The sequence below is a fragment of the Ranitomeya imitator genome, chromosome 5 (genome assembly GCF_032444005.1).
Source record: "Ranitomeya imitator isolate aRanImi1 chromosome 5, aRanImi1.pri, whole genome shotgun sequence".
Lineage (NCBI taxonomy): Eukaryota > Metazoa > Chordata > Amphibia > Anura > Dendrobatidae > Ranitomeya > Ranitomeya imitator.
The window spans coordinates 351329755-351343984 of NC_091286.1; the positions used below are offsets into that span (position 1 = coordinate 351329755).

General features: G+C 46.8%; 1 protein-coding gene across 2 annotated transcripts in view; it reads left to right on the forward strand.

The window, feature by feature from the left end:
- Positions 1–2520: 2520 nt before the first annotated feature.
- The window catches only part of PHIP (pleckstrin homology domain interacting protein), a 298049-nt gene continuing 286339 nt past the window's right edge, over positions 2521–14230 (forward strand). For both annotated transcript variants that reach the window (XM_069726464.1, XM_069726465.1), the window contains exons 1-4: positions 2521–2713; positions 2821–2879; positions 2996–3025; positions 3495–3554. In XM_069726464.1, coding sequence (XP_069582565.1) covers positions 2671–2713; positions 2821–2879; positions 2996–3025; positions 3495–3554 — 192 coding nt within the window. In that variant the 5' untranslated portion in view covers positions 2521–2670. The remainder of the gene's footprint in view (positions 2714–2820; positions 2880–2995; positions 3026–3494; positions 3555–14230) is intronic.

A 14230-nucleotide genomic window follows, 5' to 3' on the forward strand; every position in this document is an offset into this window, starting at 1 on the left:
AATTTTAGGATCCATTTTATCCTATTGCCCATGTGAAAATGAAAAAATTGAGGCGAAAATAAATTTTTTGTGAAAAAAAAGTACTTTTTCATTTTTACGGATCAATTTGTGAAGCACCTGAGGGTTTAAAGTGCTCACTAGGCATCTAGATAAGTTCCTTGGGGGGTCCAGTTTCCAAAATGGGGTCACTTGTGGGGGAGCTCCAATGTTTAAGCACACAGGGTCTCTCCAAACGCGACATGATGTCCGCTATCGATGGAGATAATTTTTCATTCAAAAAGTCAAATGGCGCTCCTTCCCTTCCGAGCCTTACCATGTGCCCAAACAGTGGTTTACCCCCACATGTGAAGTATCGGTGTACTCAGGAGAAATTGCCAAACAAATTTTAGGATCCATTTTATCCTGTTGTCCATGTGAAAATGAAAAAATTGAGGCTAAAAGAATTTTTTTGTGAAAAAAAAGTACTTTTTCATTTTTACGGATCAATTTGTGAAGCACCTGGGGGTTTAAAGGGCTCACTATGCATCTAGATAAGTTCCTTGGGGCGTCTAGTTTCCAAAATGGGGTCACTTGTGGGGGAGCTCCAATTTTTAGGCACACGGGGGCTCTCCAAATGTGACATGGTGTCCGCTAAAGAGTGCAGCCAATTTTTCATTCAAAAAGTCAAATGGCGCTCCTTCCCTTCCAAGCCCTGCCGTGCGCCCAAACAGTGGTTTACCCCCACATATGAGGTATCAGCGTACTCAGGACAAATTGGACAACAACGTACGTGGTTCAGTTTCTCCTTTTACCATTGGGAAAATAAAAAAATTGTTGTTGAAAAATCATTTTTGTGACTAAAAAGTTAAATGTTCATTTTTTCCTTCCATGTTGCTTCTGCTGCTGTGAAGCACCTGAAGGGTTAATAAACTTCTTGAATGTGGTTTTGTGCACCTTGAGGGGTGCAGTTTTTAGAATGGTGTCACTTTTGGGTATTTTCAGCCATATAGACCCCTCAAACTGACTTCAAATGTGAGGTGGTCCCTAAAAAAAATGGTTTTGTAAATTTCGTTGTAAAAATGAGAAATCGCTGGTCAAATTTTAACCCTTATAACTTCCTAGCAAAAAAAAATTTTGTTTCCAAAATTGTGCTGATGTAAAGTAGACATGTGGGAAATGTTATTTATTAACTATTTTGTGTCACATAACTCTCTGGTTTAACAGAATAAAAATTCAAAATGTGAAAATTGCGAAATTTTCAAAATTTTCGCCAAATTTCCGTTTTTATCACAAATAAACACAGAATTTATTGACCTAAATTTACCACTAACATGAAGCCCAATATGTCACGAAAAAACAATCTCAGAACCGCTAGGATCCATTGAAGCGTTCCTGAGTTATTACCTCATGAAGGGACACTGGTCAGAATTGCAAAAAACGGCAAGGTCTTTAAGGTCAAAATAGGCTGGGTCATGAAGGGGATATTTCATGGTAAATGTCGCTCCTGCATTGGTATAGTTCTTCTGATTACATTTCACGGTAAATGTCGTTCATGCATTGGTATAGTTCTTCTGATTACCGTTCACGGTAAATGTCGCTCATGCATTGGTATAGTCCTTCTGATTACAGTTCACGGTAAATGTCGCTCATGCATTGGTATAGTCCTTCTGATTACAGTTCACGGTAAATGTCGCTCATGCATTGGTATAGTTCTTCTGATTACAGTTCACAGTAAATGTCGCTCACGCATTGGTATAGTTCTTCTGATTACTGTTCATGGTAAATGTTGCTCACGCATTTGTATAGTTCTTCTGATTACCGTTCACGGTAAATGTCGCTCATGCATTGGTATAGTCCTTCGGATTACCGTTCACGGTAAATGTCGCTCATGCATTGGTATAGTCCTTCTGATTACAGTTCACGGTAAATGTCGCTCACGCATTGGTATAGTTCTTCTGATTACAGTTCACAGTAAATGTCGCTCACGCATTGGTATAGTTCTTCTGATTACTGTTCATGGTAAATGTCGCTCACGCATTGGTATAGTTCTTCTGATTACCGTTCACGGTAAATGTCACTCATGCATTGGTATAGTCCTTCTGATTACCGTTCACGGTAAATGTCGCTCACGCATTGGTATAGTTCTTCTGATTACAGTTCACGGTAAATGTCGCTCACGCATTGGTATAGTTCTTCTGATTACAGTTCACAGTAAATGTCGCTCACACATTGCTACATTTCTTCAGAATTGTAGGCATATATTTTGACAAAATCTTTACGATTGATTTTATGTTTTTCAATTTTCCCTTAAAAATCATAGGTGTCTGAGATTTTTTTGTTTCTAAAAGCATCATCGCAAACAATAGGCAGCAGGAGAGTGTGCTCTGTGAAGTGTTCACCCACTCAGGGGGTTTCCAGGAATGTGGAAGTTCTGCACAGCTTGGTAGGAGAGGCGGACTTTTTTTCTTGCCTTCCTCAGTGCTAGGCGGAAGGATACCACAGGCGGTGAGCGCCGATCTCTCTCTGGCTTGTTGTTTCCTCCTCCCTCCGCCTGGCAGTGCATGGTGGAGAGCGGAGGCTTCTCTTTCTCCTTCCTGCTCCAGACCCTGACAGCTCCAGGGGCAGGGCCCGGGGATCCGCTCCGGCGGCGGTAGCGGGAGGAGGAGGAGGGGGATACCCAACAACCCCAACATGTCCTCCTCCAGCAGCCAGCACAGCACCGAGCTCGGATCCGGTACGTGCCCCCTCCCTGCCCCCAATAAACAATCAGTATGGATGCACCCCCCGGGGGCAGCGGTGCGGTCTGCCTGTGCCCTGACCCTCTCTTTCTGTGTCTTGCAGAGCTCTATTTCCTCGTTGCCAGATTCCTGGAAGATGGACCCTGCCAGGAGGCAGCCCAGGTATGAGCTGGCCCACCAGAAGGGGGTGGGTGCACTTACATGGCAGCCCCCCAATGTGAGGCATGAGGGGGCTCGGGACGTGGGGCGGTGAGTGACCTTCTGCTCTCTCTTTCCAGGTCCTTATCCGAGAAGTGGAGAAGAAGGAGGTGAGCGGGGGGCAGGGATGGGGGTGGGGTTCGGGGCTGGCCCCCCAGAATCCGGGGCTACTTCTGTCCTGAAGCCCCCCGATATCGCAGCGTCGCCCCCTACTATCACACGGGGCCAATACTCGTCACACAGCGGGAGAATACTGTACATGGCACCGACCTGCGTGCGGCTGCACCTCCCGCTCCCCCCGGTGCCTGGCACCACTTATCGGGGGCGTCGTGGCTATTTCGGGGGGCAGCAGGGTGTCTGCCTTGCTGTGTCACCGTGTGAGGCTCGGGGGGCGCTCCCCGGCCGGGTGAGCCCCCCACAGAGCAGCGAGGAGCGCGGCTGTGCTGAGGCGGCGGCGGCACCGAGCAGCCAGGAATCTCGTCAGCTAATGATACGACTATATGGGGCTTTCTGTGAGGTGACCGGGACGTGGGCGCCGCGGAGACCCTCACAGACCCTCACTGTGTCCTTCCATTGCAGCTCCTGCCGAGGAGGGTGGACTGGACCGGAGAGGAGCACCCCCGGACTTACCAGAATTTGGTGAGTCTCCCACTGCTGACGAAAAGTTTTTATTACCTTATTTTTTCGCACAGTGAAATAAAATTGAATTTCCCGCATTTTTTGGACTTGTCATTGCTGTATAGTGCACGGTAGGAAAGGTGTGTGGTGACGGGACAGGGCTCGGCGTGCTGCCCCGGGGAAGGGGGCTCTCACGGACTGTCAGTTGTGAGGTGACCTGACCCTGTGTCGTGACCGTGGGGTGAAATAATCCATGCTTGTGTGTGGGAAATAAGAGACGTCATGGATGTTGTGCGGCGGGAGGCGGGGCCTGAGGCCTGGAAGCAGACGCTGAGGGGGCGGGGCTGACTCCGGAGCTGAGCCGCCTCACACCGAGCCTCCGGCACTCACAGCCCGCGTCAGTCACCGGCTCGGCCCCGCACCGGGCCCGCCGCCCCAGAACTGGCCTCATGGCGGAGCCCGTGCCGCTGACGGTGACTGCACGTGGCATACTCATTGTGTTGTAGGCGGGAGTGACGGGTTCCTCTCCCAGGGATAAGCCTATGGGAAATCTGTGTGACGACATGTGTAGTGCGGCTTTCTCAGTGTCCTGAATGGACATAATTGAGTCATAATTTATACACAGACCCCCTCCTTTCTTATCCACAGCACAGTTTCTGACAGACCCCACTAATATTATATACCGTGCAAGCTTATGTATGGGGGAGCATCCCCTCTCCAGGAAACTGGTGGTCCTAAAGTGAGGAGCCCACCAGGAGCTGCAGGTCTGCAATATTGGCCTACAAGCAGTTTCAGGGAATACTGGTTTCTCTGTGTAAGGGGCTTCACATTGTTTTCAGGCACCCGGTCAGTGCTTCATGTGGGGGGTCGGACGTACGCTTCGGCAGGGCCACTAAACGTATCGTCAAAGGACCCTTTGTGATCATCTGTTCACTGTAAAGTGGCTGAAATTCAACAATAGCCTTCCTCATCATACATTATCATATTTATTGGTAGATCAACATATTCCACAGCACTTTACATTTCGGAGGGGACTTAACAGAAAAGCTGATACCAAGAGGAGTGAGGGTCCTGCTTGCAAACTATGAGGAAATAGGGGGACATGAAAGGAGAATGGTAAAAAAATGCATTTTTAGGCCCCTTCCCTGAAACCTGTGGGTGTTGAGGATTAATTGATTTGTCCTGGGTAGTGCATTCCAACTAGTTGGCTCAGCATGTGAGAAGACTTGGAGACGGGAATGGGAGGTTTGGGTTATTGAGGATTTTAGTCTTGGGTCATTCGCAGAATGGAGGGTATGGTAGTACAGTGAGAGATGAGGGAGGAGAGTGCTTTGTGGGTGAGAGTGATAGTTATTTTGAGCTGCGCAGCGGATGGGCAGCCAGACTGGCACAGGGTGGAGGCATCAGTGTAGCTGTTGGCAAAGAATATGATCCTAGCTACTACATTCAGCATCGAGTGGAGAGTTTGGTAAGATGGAGACAGATCAGTAGAGAGTTGCAAAACTCCAGATGAGAATGGATAAGAGCAACAGTTAGAGTTTTTGCAGAGTTAAAGGTAAGAAAAGCTTGAATTCTATAAATTTTGCGGTGTAGGTGACATGAGCGAGTGTTAGGATGTAGGGGGGCAAAGGAAAGATTTGAATCAATAGTGACCTCCCCAAGACAGTGGGCATGCTGCTAGGGAGCATGTTTCTATGAAGAGGTAAGTTCCGGATTGGACCAAGGGAACCCAGTGGATGTAGTGTATATGGACTTTTCAAAAGCTTTTGATACGGTGCCACACAAAAGGTTGATACATAAAATGAGAATAATGGGGATAGGGGAAAATATGTGCAAGTGGGTTGAGAGCTGGCTCAGGGATAGGAAACAAAGGGTGGTTATTAATGGAGCACTCTCGGACTGGGTCGTGGTTAGCAGTGGGGTACCACAGGGGTCAGTATTGGGCCCTCTTCTTTTTAACATATTTATTAATGACCTTGTAGGGGGCATTCAGAGTAGAATTTCAATATTTGCAGATGACACTAAACTCTGCAGGGTAATCAATACAGGGGAGGCCAATTTTATATTACAGGATGATTTATGTAAACTAGAAGCTTGGGCTGATAAATGGCAAATGAGCTTTAATGGGGATAAATGTAAGGTCATGCACTTGGGTAGAAGTAATAAGATGTATAATTGTGCTTAATTCTAAAACTCTGGGCAAAACCGTCAATGAAAAAGACCTGGGTGTATGGGTGGATGACAAACTTAAATTCAGTGGCCAGTGTCAGGCAGCTGCTACAAAGGCAAATAAAATAATGGGATGCATTAAAAGAGGCATAGATGCTCATGAGGAGAACATAATTTTACCTCTATACAAGTCACTTGTTCGACCACACTTAGAATACTGTGCACAGTTCTGGTCTCCGGTGTACAAGAAAGACATAGGTGAACTGGAGCGGGTGCAGAGAAGAGCGACCAAGGTTATTAGAGGACTGGGGGGTCTGTAATACCAAGATAGGTTATTACACTTGGGGCTATTTAGTTTGGAAAAACGAAGACTAAGGGGTGATCTTATTTTAATGTATAAATATATGAGGGGACAGTACAAAGACCTTTCTGATGATCTTTTTAATCATAGACCTGAAACAGGGACAAAGGGGCATCCTCTGCGGTTGGAGGAAAAAAGGTTTAAGCATAATAACAGACGCGGATTCTTTACTGTAAGAGCAGTGAGACTATGGAACTCTCTGCCGTATGATGTTGTAATGAGTGATTCATTACTTAAATTTAAGAGGGGATTGGATAACTTTCTTGAAAAGTATAATGTTGCAGGGTATATATACTAGATTCCTTGATAGGGCGTTGATCCAGGGAACTAGTCTGATTGCCGTATGTGGAGTCGGGAAGGAATTTTTTTCCCCAATGTGAAGCTTACTCTTTGCCACATGGGTTTTTTTTGCCTTCCTCTGGATCAACATGTTAGGGCATGTTAGGTTAGGCTATGGGTTGAACTAGATAGACATATAGTCTTCCTTCAACCTTAATAACTATGTAACTATATGTTCGAACCAATTTTGTATTAATGCATGGGTGATGTCGGGAGACAATGCATATAATTGGGCGTCATCAGCATAGTGATAGTACTGTAAAGGTACGTCACACTGAGCAACTTTACAACGAGAACGACAACGATCCGTGACGTTGCAGCGTCCTGGATAGTGATCTCGTAGAGTGTTTGACATGCAGCAGCGATCTGGATCCCGCTGTGCCATTGCTGGTCGGAGCTAGAAGTCCAGAACTTTATTTGGTCGTCAGGTTGGCGTGTATCGTCATGTTTGACATCAAAAGCAACGATGCCAGCAATGTTTTACATGGAGCTAACAACCAGCGAGAACGATAAGTGAGTCGCCATTACGTCACTGGATCGCTCCTGCATCATTCTGGAGTAATTGTGTTTGACGTCTCTACAGCGACATAAACAGCGACGCTCCAGCGATCGGCTCGTTGTCTATATCGCTGCAGCGTCGCTGAGTGTGACGGTACCTTAAGTCAAATCTGATGGTTTCTCCAATAGGGGCAGTATATAAGGAGAAGAGGGGAATGTCAGCCAATTGATGCTGCTGTCAATCGTTCTGCTTCAGCCATCTCTCCCATACATGAGACTTGCTCAGACGAGGGCTCCTGTGTTCTCTGAGTCATCAGCATACATTTCTTCCAGCTGCTTCTTAAAGGGAACCTGTCACCCCGTTTTTTCAGATTGAGATAAAAATACTGTTAAATAGGGCCTGCGCTGTGCGTTACTATAGTGTATGTAGTGTACCCTGATTCCCCACCTATGCTGCGCAATACATTACCAAAGTCGCCGTTTTCACCTGTCAATCAGGCTAGTCTGGTCAGGTGGGCGTGGTGACATCGCTTTTTTCTTCCCCAGCTTTCCGTTGGTGGCGTAGTGGTGTGCGCATGTTGCAGTGACGATTCTACTGCGCGCACGTGAAGAAGCAGCGCGTGATCTGCGCTATTACCCCCTGTCATCGGTGGGGGCGGCCATCTTCCTGGGGCCGCGCGTGCGCAGATGGAGTACTCTGCTGCACGGGGCTTCAGGAAAATGGCTGCGGGATGCCGCGCGTGCGCAGAAGAGATCGCGGCGGCCATTTTCCCAAAGCCGAGTTTGCATCTCGGCTTTGGGAAAATGGCCGCCGCGATCTCTTCTGCGCACGCGCGGCATCCCGCGGCCATTTTCCTGAAGCCCCGTGCAGCAGAGCACTCCATCTGCGCACGCGCGGCCCCAGGAAGATGGCCGCCCCCACCGATGACGGGGTAATGGCGCAGATCGCGCGCTGCTTCTTCACGTGCGCGCAGTGGAATCGTCACTGCGACATGTGCACACCACTACGCCACCAACGGAAAGCTGGGGAAGAAAAGAGCGATGTCACCACGCCCACCTGACCAGACCAGCCTGATTGACAGGTGAAAACGGCGACTTTGGTAATGTATTGCGCAGCATAGGTGGGGAATCAGGGTACACTACATGCACTATAGTAACGCACAGCGCAGGCCCTATTTAACAGTATATCTCAATCTGAAAAAACGGGGTGACAGGTTCCCTTTAACTCTCAGAGAATAAAGCGAACAGCAGTCTGAAATCTGACTTTCGTGATTAACATATCTCCTGACCATCAGTTGGGCGCCTCATACAAATTACTCTACTGAACCAGTTGTTATTGGCGGGTTGGCCGATATTAGGCTAATGTGTATTTATATCTGCTCTTCTGTATAGGGCTACTCACATAAGTCACTATCTGGATGCCTGCACTTCATCGCTGTTACGCTGTCCATACACACTAGATGGCTGTCTGGTGAACAATGGCTTATCCCAGGTAGAACAATGCTGTCGGATTCTCTCCCGTCCATCAGTCATATTATGTTAGCTGAACCTGTGGATATCGGTGGGTTCAGCTGACTTGAATTTCATGTGTATAGGAGCCTTTAGCTATCTTGGTGATAATTCATTAACCCCTTCCCGACCTGTGACACAGCGTATGCGTCATGAAAGTCGGTGCCAATCCGACCTGTGACGCATATGCTGTGTCACAGAAAGATCGCGTCCCTGCAGGCCGGGTGAAAGGGTTAACTCCAATTTCACCCGGCCTGCAGGGACAGGGGGAGTGGTAGTTTAGCCCAGGGGGGGGGTGGCTTCACCCCCCCGTGGCTACGATCGCTCTGATTGGCTGTTGAAAGTGAAACTGCCAATCAGAGCGATTTGTAATATTTCACCTAAAAAACTGGTGAAATATTACAATCCAGCCATGGCCGATGCTGCAATATCATTGGCCATGGCTGGAAACACTGATGTGCCCCCACCCCACCGATCGCCCCCCCCCCCCCATTCTGTGGTCCGCTCCCCTCCGTCCTGTGCTCCGCTCCCCCGTCCTCCTGTCCGCTCCCCCCGTGCTCCAATCAAACCCCCCCGCACTCCGATCACCCCCCCGCACAGCGATCCCCCCCGAGCTCCGATCCACCCCCCTGCACAGCGATCCCCCACCCCGTGCTCCAATCCACCCCCCCGTGTTCCGATCCACCCCCCTATGCTCCGATCCACCCCCCCCCAGGGTTCCGACGCTCCCCCCGTGCCCTGATCTCCCCCCCTCCTTATACTTACCTTCCGGGATCCGTCCGTCTTCTTTCCTGGGCGCCGCCATCTTCCAAAATGGCGGGCGCATGTGCAGTGCGCCCGCCGAATCGGCCGGCAGATTCGTTCCAAAGTGAGTTTTGATCACTGAGGTTATATCTCAGTGATCAAAATAAAAAAAAATAGTAAATGACCCCCCCCCCCCTTTGTCACCCCCATAGGTAGGGACATTAAAAAAATAAAGAATTTTTTTTTTTTACACTAAGGTTAGGGTAGGGGTAGGGGTAGGGTTAGGGTTTCGGTATGTGCACACGTATTCTGTTCCTCTGCGGATTTTTCCGCTGCGGATTTGATAAATCCGCAGTGCTAAACCGCTGTGGATTTATCGCGGATTTACCGCGGTTTTTCTGTGCATTTCACTGCGGTTTTACAACTGCGATTTTCTATTGGAGCAGTTGTAAAACCGCTGCGGAATCCGCAGAAAGAAGTGACATGCTGTGGAATGTAAACCGCTGCGTTTCCGTGCAGTTTTTCCGCAGCATGTGTACAGCGATTTTTGTTTCCCATAGGTTTACATTGAACTGTAAACTCATGGGAAACTGCTGCGGATCCGCAGCGTTTTCCGCAGCATGTGCACATACCTTTAGAATTAGGCTATGTGCACACGGTGCGGATTTTGCTGCGGATCTGCAGCGGATTGGCCGCTGCGGATTCGCAGCAGTGTTCCATCAGGTTTGCAGTTCCATGTAAACATATGGAAAACCAAATCCGCTGTGCCCATGGTGCGGAAAATACCACGCGGAAATGCTGCGTTGTATTTTCCGCAGCATATCAATTCTTTGTGCGGATTCCGCAGCGTTTTACACCTGTTCCTCAATAGGAATCCACAGGTGAAATCCGCACAAAAAACACTGGAAATCCACGGTAAATCCGCAGGTAAAACGCAGTGCCCTTAACCCGCGGATTTTTCAAAAATGATGCTGAAAAATCTCACACGAATCCGCAACGTGGGCACATAGCCTTAGGGTTAGGGTTGGAATTAGGGTTGTGGTTAGGGGTGTGACTAGGGTTATGGCTACAGTTGGGATTAGGGTTAGGGGTGTGTTGGGGTTAGTGTTGGAGGTAGAATTGAGGGGTTTCCACTGTTTAGGCACATCAGGGGTCTCCAAACGCAACATGGCGCCACCATTGATTCCAGCCTATCTTGTATTCATAAAGTCAAATGGTGCTCCCTCACTTCCGAGCCCCGACGTGCGCCCAAACAGTGGTTTACCCCCACATATGGGGTACCAGCATACTCAGGACAAACTGCGCAACAATTACTGGGGTCCAATTTCTCCTGTTACCCTTGTGAAAATAAAAAAATGCTTGCTAAAACATAATTTTTGAGGAAAGAAAAATTATTTTTTATTTTCACGGCTCTGCGTTGTAAACGTCTGTGAAACACTTGGGAGTTCAAAGTGCTCACCACATATCTAGATAAGTTCCTTGCGGGGTCTAGTTTCTAAAATGGGGTCACTTGTGGGGGGTTTCTACTGTTTAGGCACACCAGGGGCTCTGCAAACGCAACGTGACGTCCGCAGACCATTCCATCAAAGTCTGCATTTCAAAAGTCACTACTTCCCTTCGGAGCCCCGACGTGCGCCCAAACAGTGGTTTACCCCCACACATGGGGTATCAGCGTACTCAGGACAAACTGGACAACAACATTTGTGGTCCAATTTCTCCTATTACCATTGGCAAAATAGGAAATTCCAGGCTAAAAAATCATTTTTGAGGAAAGAAAAATTATTGTTTATTTTCATGGCTCTGCGTTATAAACTTCTGTGAAGCACCTGGGGGTTTAAAGTGCTCAATATGCATCTAGATAAGTTCCTTGGGGGGTCTAGTTTCCAAAATGGGGTCACTTGTGGGGGAGCTCCAATGCATAGGCACACAGGGGCTCTCCAAACGCGACATGGTGTCCGCTAACAATTGGAGCTAATTTTCCATTCAAAAAGTCAAAAGGCGCGCCTTCCCTTCCGAGCCCTGCCGTGTGCCCAAACAGTGGTTTACCCCCACATATGAGGTATCGGCGTACTCGGGAGAAATTGCTCAACAAATTTTAGGATCCATTTTATCCTATTGCCCATGTGAAAATGAAAAAATTGAGGCGAAAATAAATTTTGTGTGAAAAAAAAGTACTTTTTCATTTTTACGGATCAATTTGTGAAGCACCTGAGGGTTTAAAGTGCTCACTAGGCATCTAGATAAATTCCTTGGGGGGTCCAGTTTCCAAAATGGGGTCACTTGTGGGGGAGCTCCAATGTTTAGGCACACAGGGTCTCTCCAAATGCGACATGGTGTCCGCTAACGATGGAGATAATTTTTCATTCAAAAAGTCAAATGGCGCTCCTTCCCTTCCGAGCCTTACCATGTGCCCAAACAGTGGTTTACCTCCACATATGAGGTATCAATGTACTCAGGAGAAATTGCCCAACAAATTTTAGGATCCATTTTATCCTGTTGTCCATGTGAAAATGAAAAAATTGAGGGTAAAAGAATTTTTTTGTGAAAAAAAAAAAGTACTTTTTCATTTTTACGGATCAATTTGTGAAGCACCTGGGGGGTTAAAGGGCTCACTATGCATGTAGATAAGTTCCTTGGGGCGTCTAGTTTCCAAAATGGGGTCACTTGTGGGGAGCTCCAATTTTTAGGCACACGGGGGCTCTCCAAACGTGACATGGTGTCCGCTAAAGAGTGCAGCCAATTTTTCATTCAAAAAGTCAAATGGCGCTCCTTCCCTTTCAAGCCCTGCCGTGCGCCCAAACAGTGGTTTACCCCCACATATGAGGTATCAGCGTACTCAGGACAAATTGGACAACAACTTTCGTGGTTCAGTTTCTCCTTTTACCATTGGGAAAATAAAAAAATTGTTGCTGAAAAATCATTTTTGTGACTAAAAAGTTAAATGTTCATTTTTTCCTTCCATTTTGCTTCTGCTGCTGTGAAGCACCTGAAGGGTTAATAAACTTCTTGAATGTGGTTTTGTGCACCTTGAGGGGTGCAGTTTTTAGAATGGTGTCACTTTTGGGTATTTTCAGCCATATAGACCCCTCAAACCGACTTCAAATGTGAGGTGGTCCCTAAAAAAAATGGTTTTGTAAATTTCGTTGTAAAAATGAGAAATCGCTGGTCAAATTTTAACCCTTATAACTTCCTAGCAAAAAAAAAAATTTTGTTTCCAAAATTGTGCTGATGTAAAGTAGACATGTGGGAAATGTTATTTATTAACTATTTTGTGTCACATAACTCTCTGGTTTAACAGAATAAAAATTAAAAATGTGAAAATTGCGAAATTTTCAAAATTTTCGCCAAATTTCCGTTTTTATCACAAATAAACGCAGAATTTATTGACCTAAATTTACCACTAACATGAAGCCCAATATGTCACGAAAAAACAATCTCAGAACCGCTAGGATCCATTGAAGCGTTCCTGAGTTATTACCTCATAAAGAGACACTGGTCAGAATTGCAAAAAACGGCAAGGTCTTTAAGGTCAAAATAGGCTGGGTCATGAAGGGGTTAAAGGGAACCTGTCACCCCCAAAATCGAAGGTGAGCTAAGCCCACCAGCATCAGGGGCTTATCTATAGCATTCTAGAATGCTGTAGATAAGCCCCCAATGTACCCGAAAAGATGAGAAAAAGGTTAGATTATACTCACCCAGGGGCGGTTCCGCTGCGTTGCGGTCTGGTCCGGGGCCTCCCATCTTATGATGACGTCCTCTTTTTGTATTCATGCTCCGGCGCAGGCGTATTTTGCCCTGTTGAGTGCAGAGCAAAGTACTGCAGTGCGCAGGCGCCTGGGAAGGTCAGAGAGGCCCTGCGCACTGCAGTACTTTGATGCTGGTGCGTTTAGCTCACCTTCGATTTTGGGGGTGACAGGTTCCCTTTAAATTGACACTGCCACGATACACACATTATAAGCTCCCGAGCCACAGGCTGGGGAGCTCTGGTTTAATGTGCATTGTGGGCTTTACAGGTGTCTGAGGCTGATTTGTCCAAATCTAGTACAACCTCTTAAATCATAGAAAAACTGAAGTCCACTAATACTTGTTTTCATTGGACAAAACTTTATCACATATACACTGATTAACAGTGTACCTGGACGTCTGACCGGCCGCACCATTTACTCTCCACAGAGCTTGGCAGCTGTATAGTTAATGAATGGATGGAGGGTCGTACATGCTTATGCTTCTTCATTCTAATGGGAATAAAAGTTAAATCCACGTCGATTTGCCAAAGAAGTAATTGCCAATCCTGGGGACAGGTGTTACCTCTGTTTTTTCACTGGACAATCCAGTTAAATTTACTAGTCGTTTTTATTTTGGTGCGATTTTAGGCGTCTTCTACCCTTCAACTTTGGTTGCACAGCTTCAAAAACATTTGTGATATGTCTGTGCTGGTTCTGCTATTATTATTATAAAGGCTGTTTATTGGTTGTTAAATTGCAGCCAGGTTGGAGGCAAATCGCAGCTTGTCATTGTGTGCTCTGTGACCAGAAATCGTGGTACTGATGTGACCATATTGTGACTGATTAGATTCATGTTACCGACTTGTGGTTGATCTGCAAAGGTTATAATATAGTAAAATGGCAATGGATCTCTGCAGTTACCATGATCTGGACCTGTGTTGCCTGCATTCAGTCGGCATCTGCTGCAATTTCATGTGATGAAAAGGTGCTGACAATTGGCAGAAAATTGGGCTAATTCAATTTTTTTCTCTTACAAAATTGTTATAAGCATTAGTAAAGATGATTTAAATGAAGACAGCCAATATTACCGAAAGTCATTGGTGCTATTTGGTTCTGCCAAATTCTTAGGCTACATCCCCACAGTCAGTAATTGGCAGCACTCTGGACGCAGCACATGTCCGCTCCGTCCAAAGTGCTGCCAACTTTTGAACGCAGGTGATACAGCATGTGTTCATTGAACTGTGTGGAATCATGTACGGGTGATATTTATCTTGTGGAGACTGAGTGTCTCCGCAAGATAAATAGATATGCTGCAGTCTGGAAAGACGCCCTGCATGTCCGTCTCCGCAGGT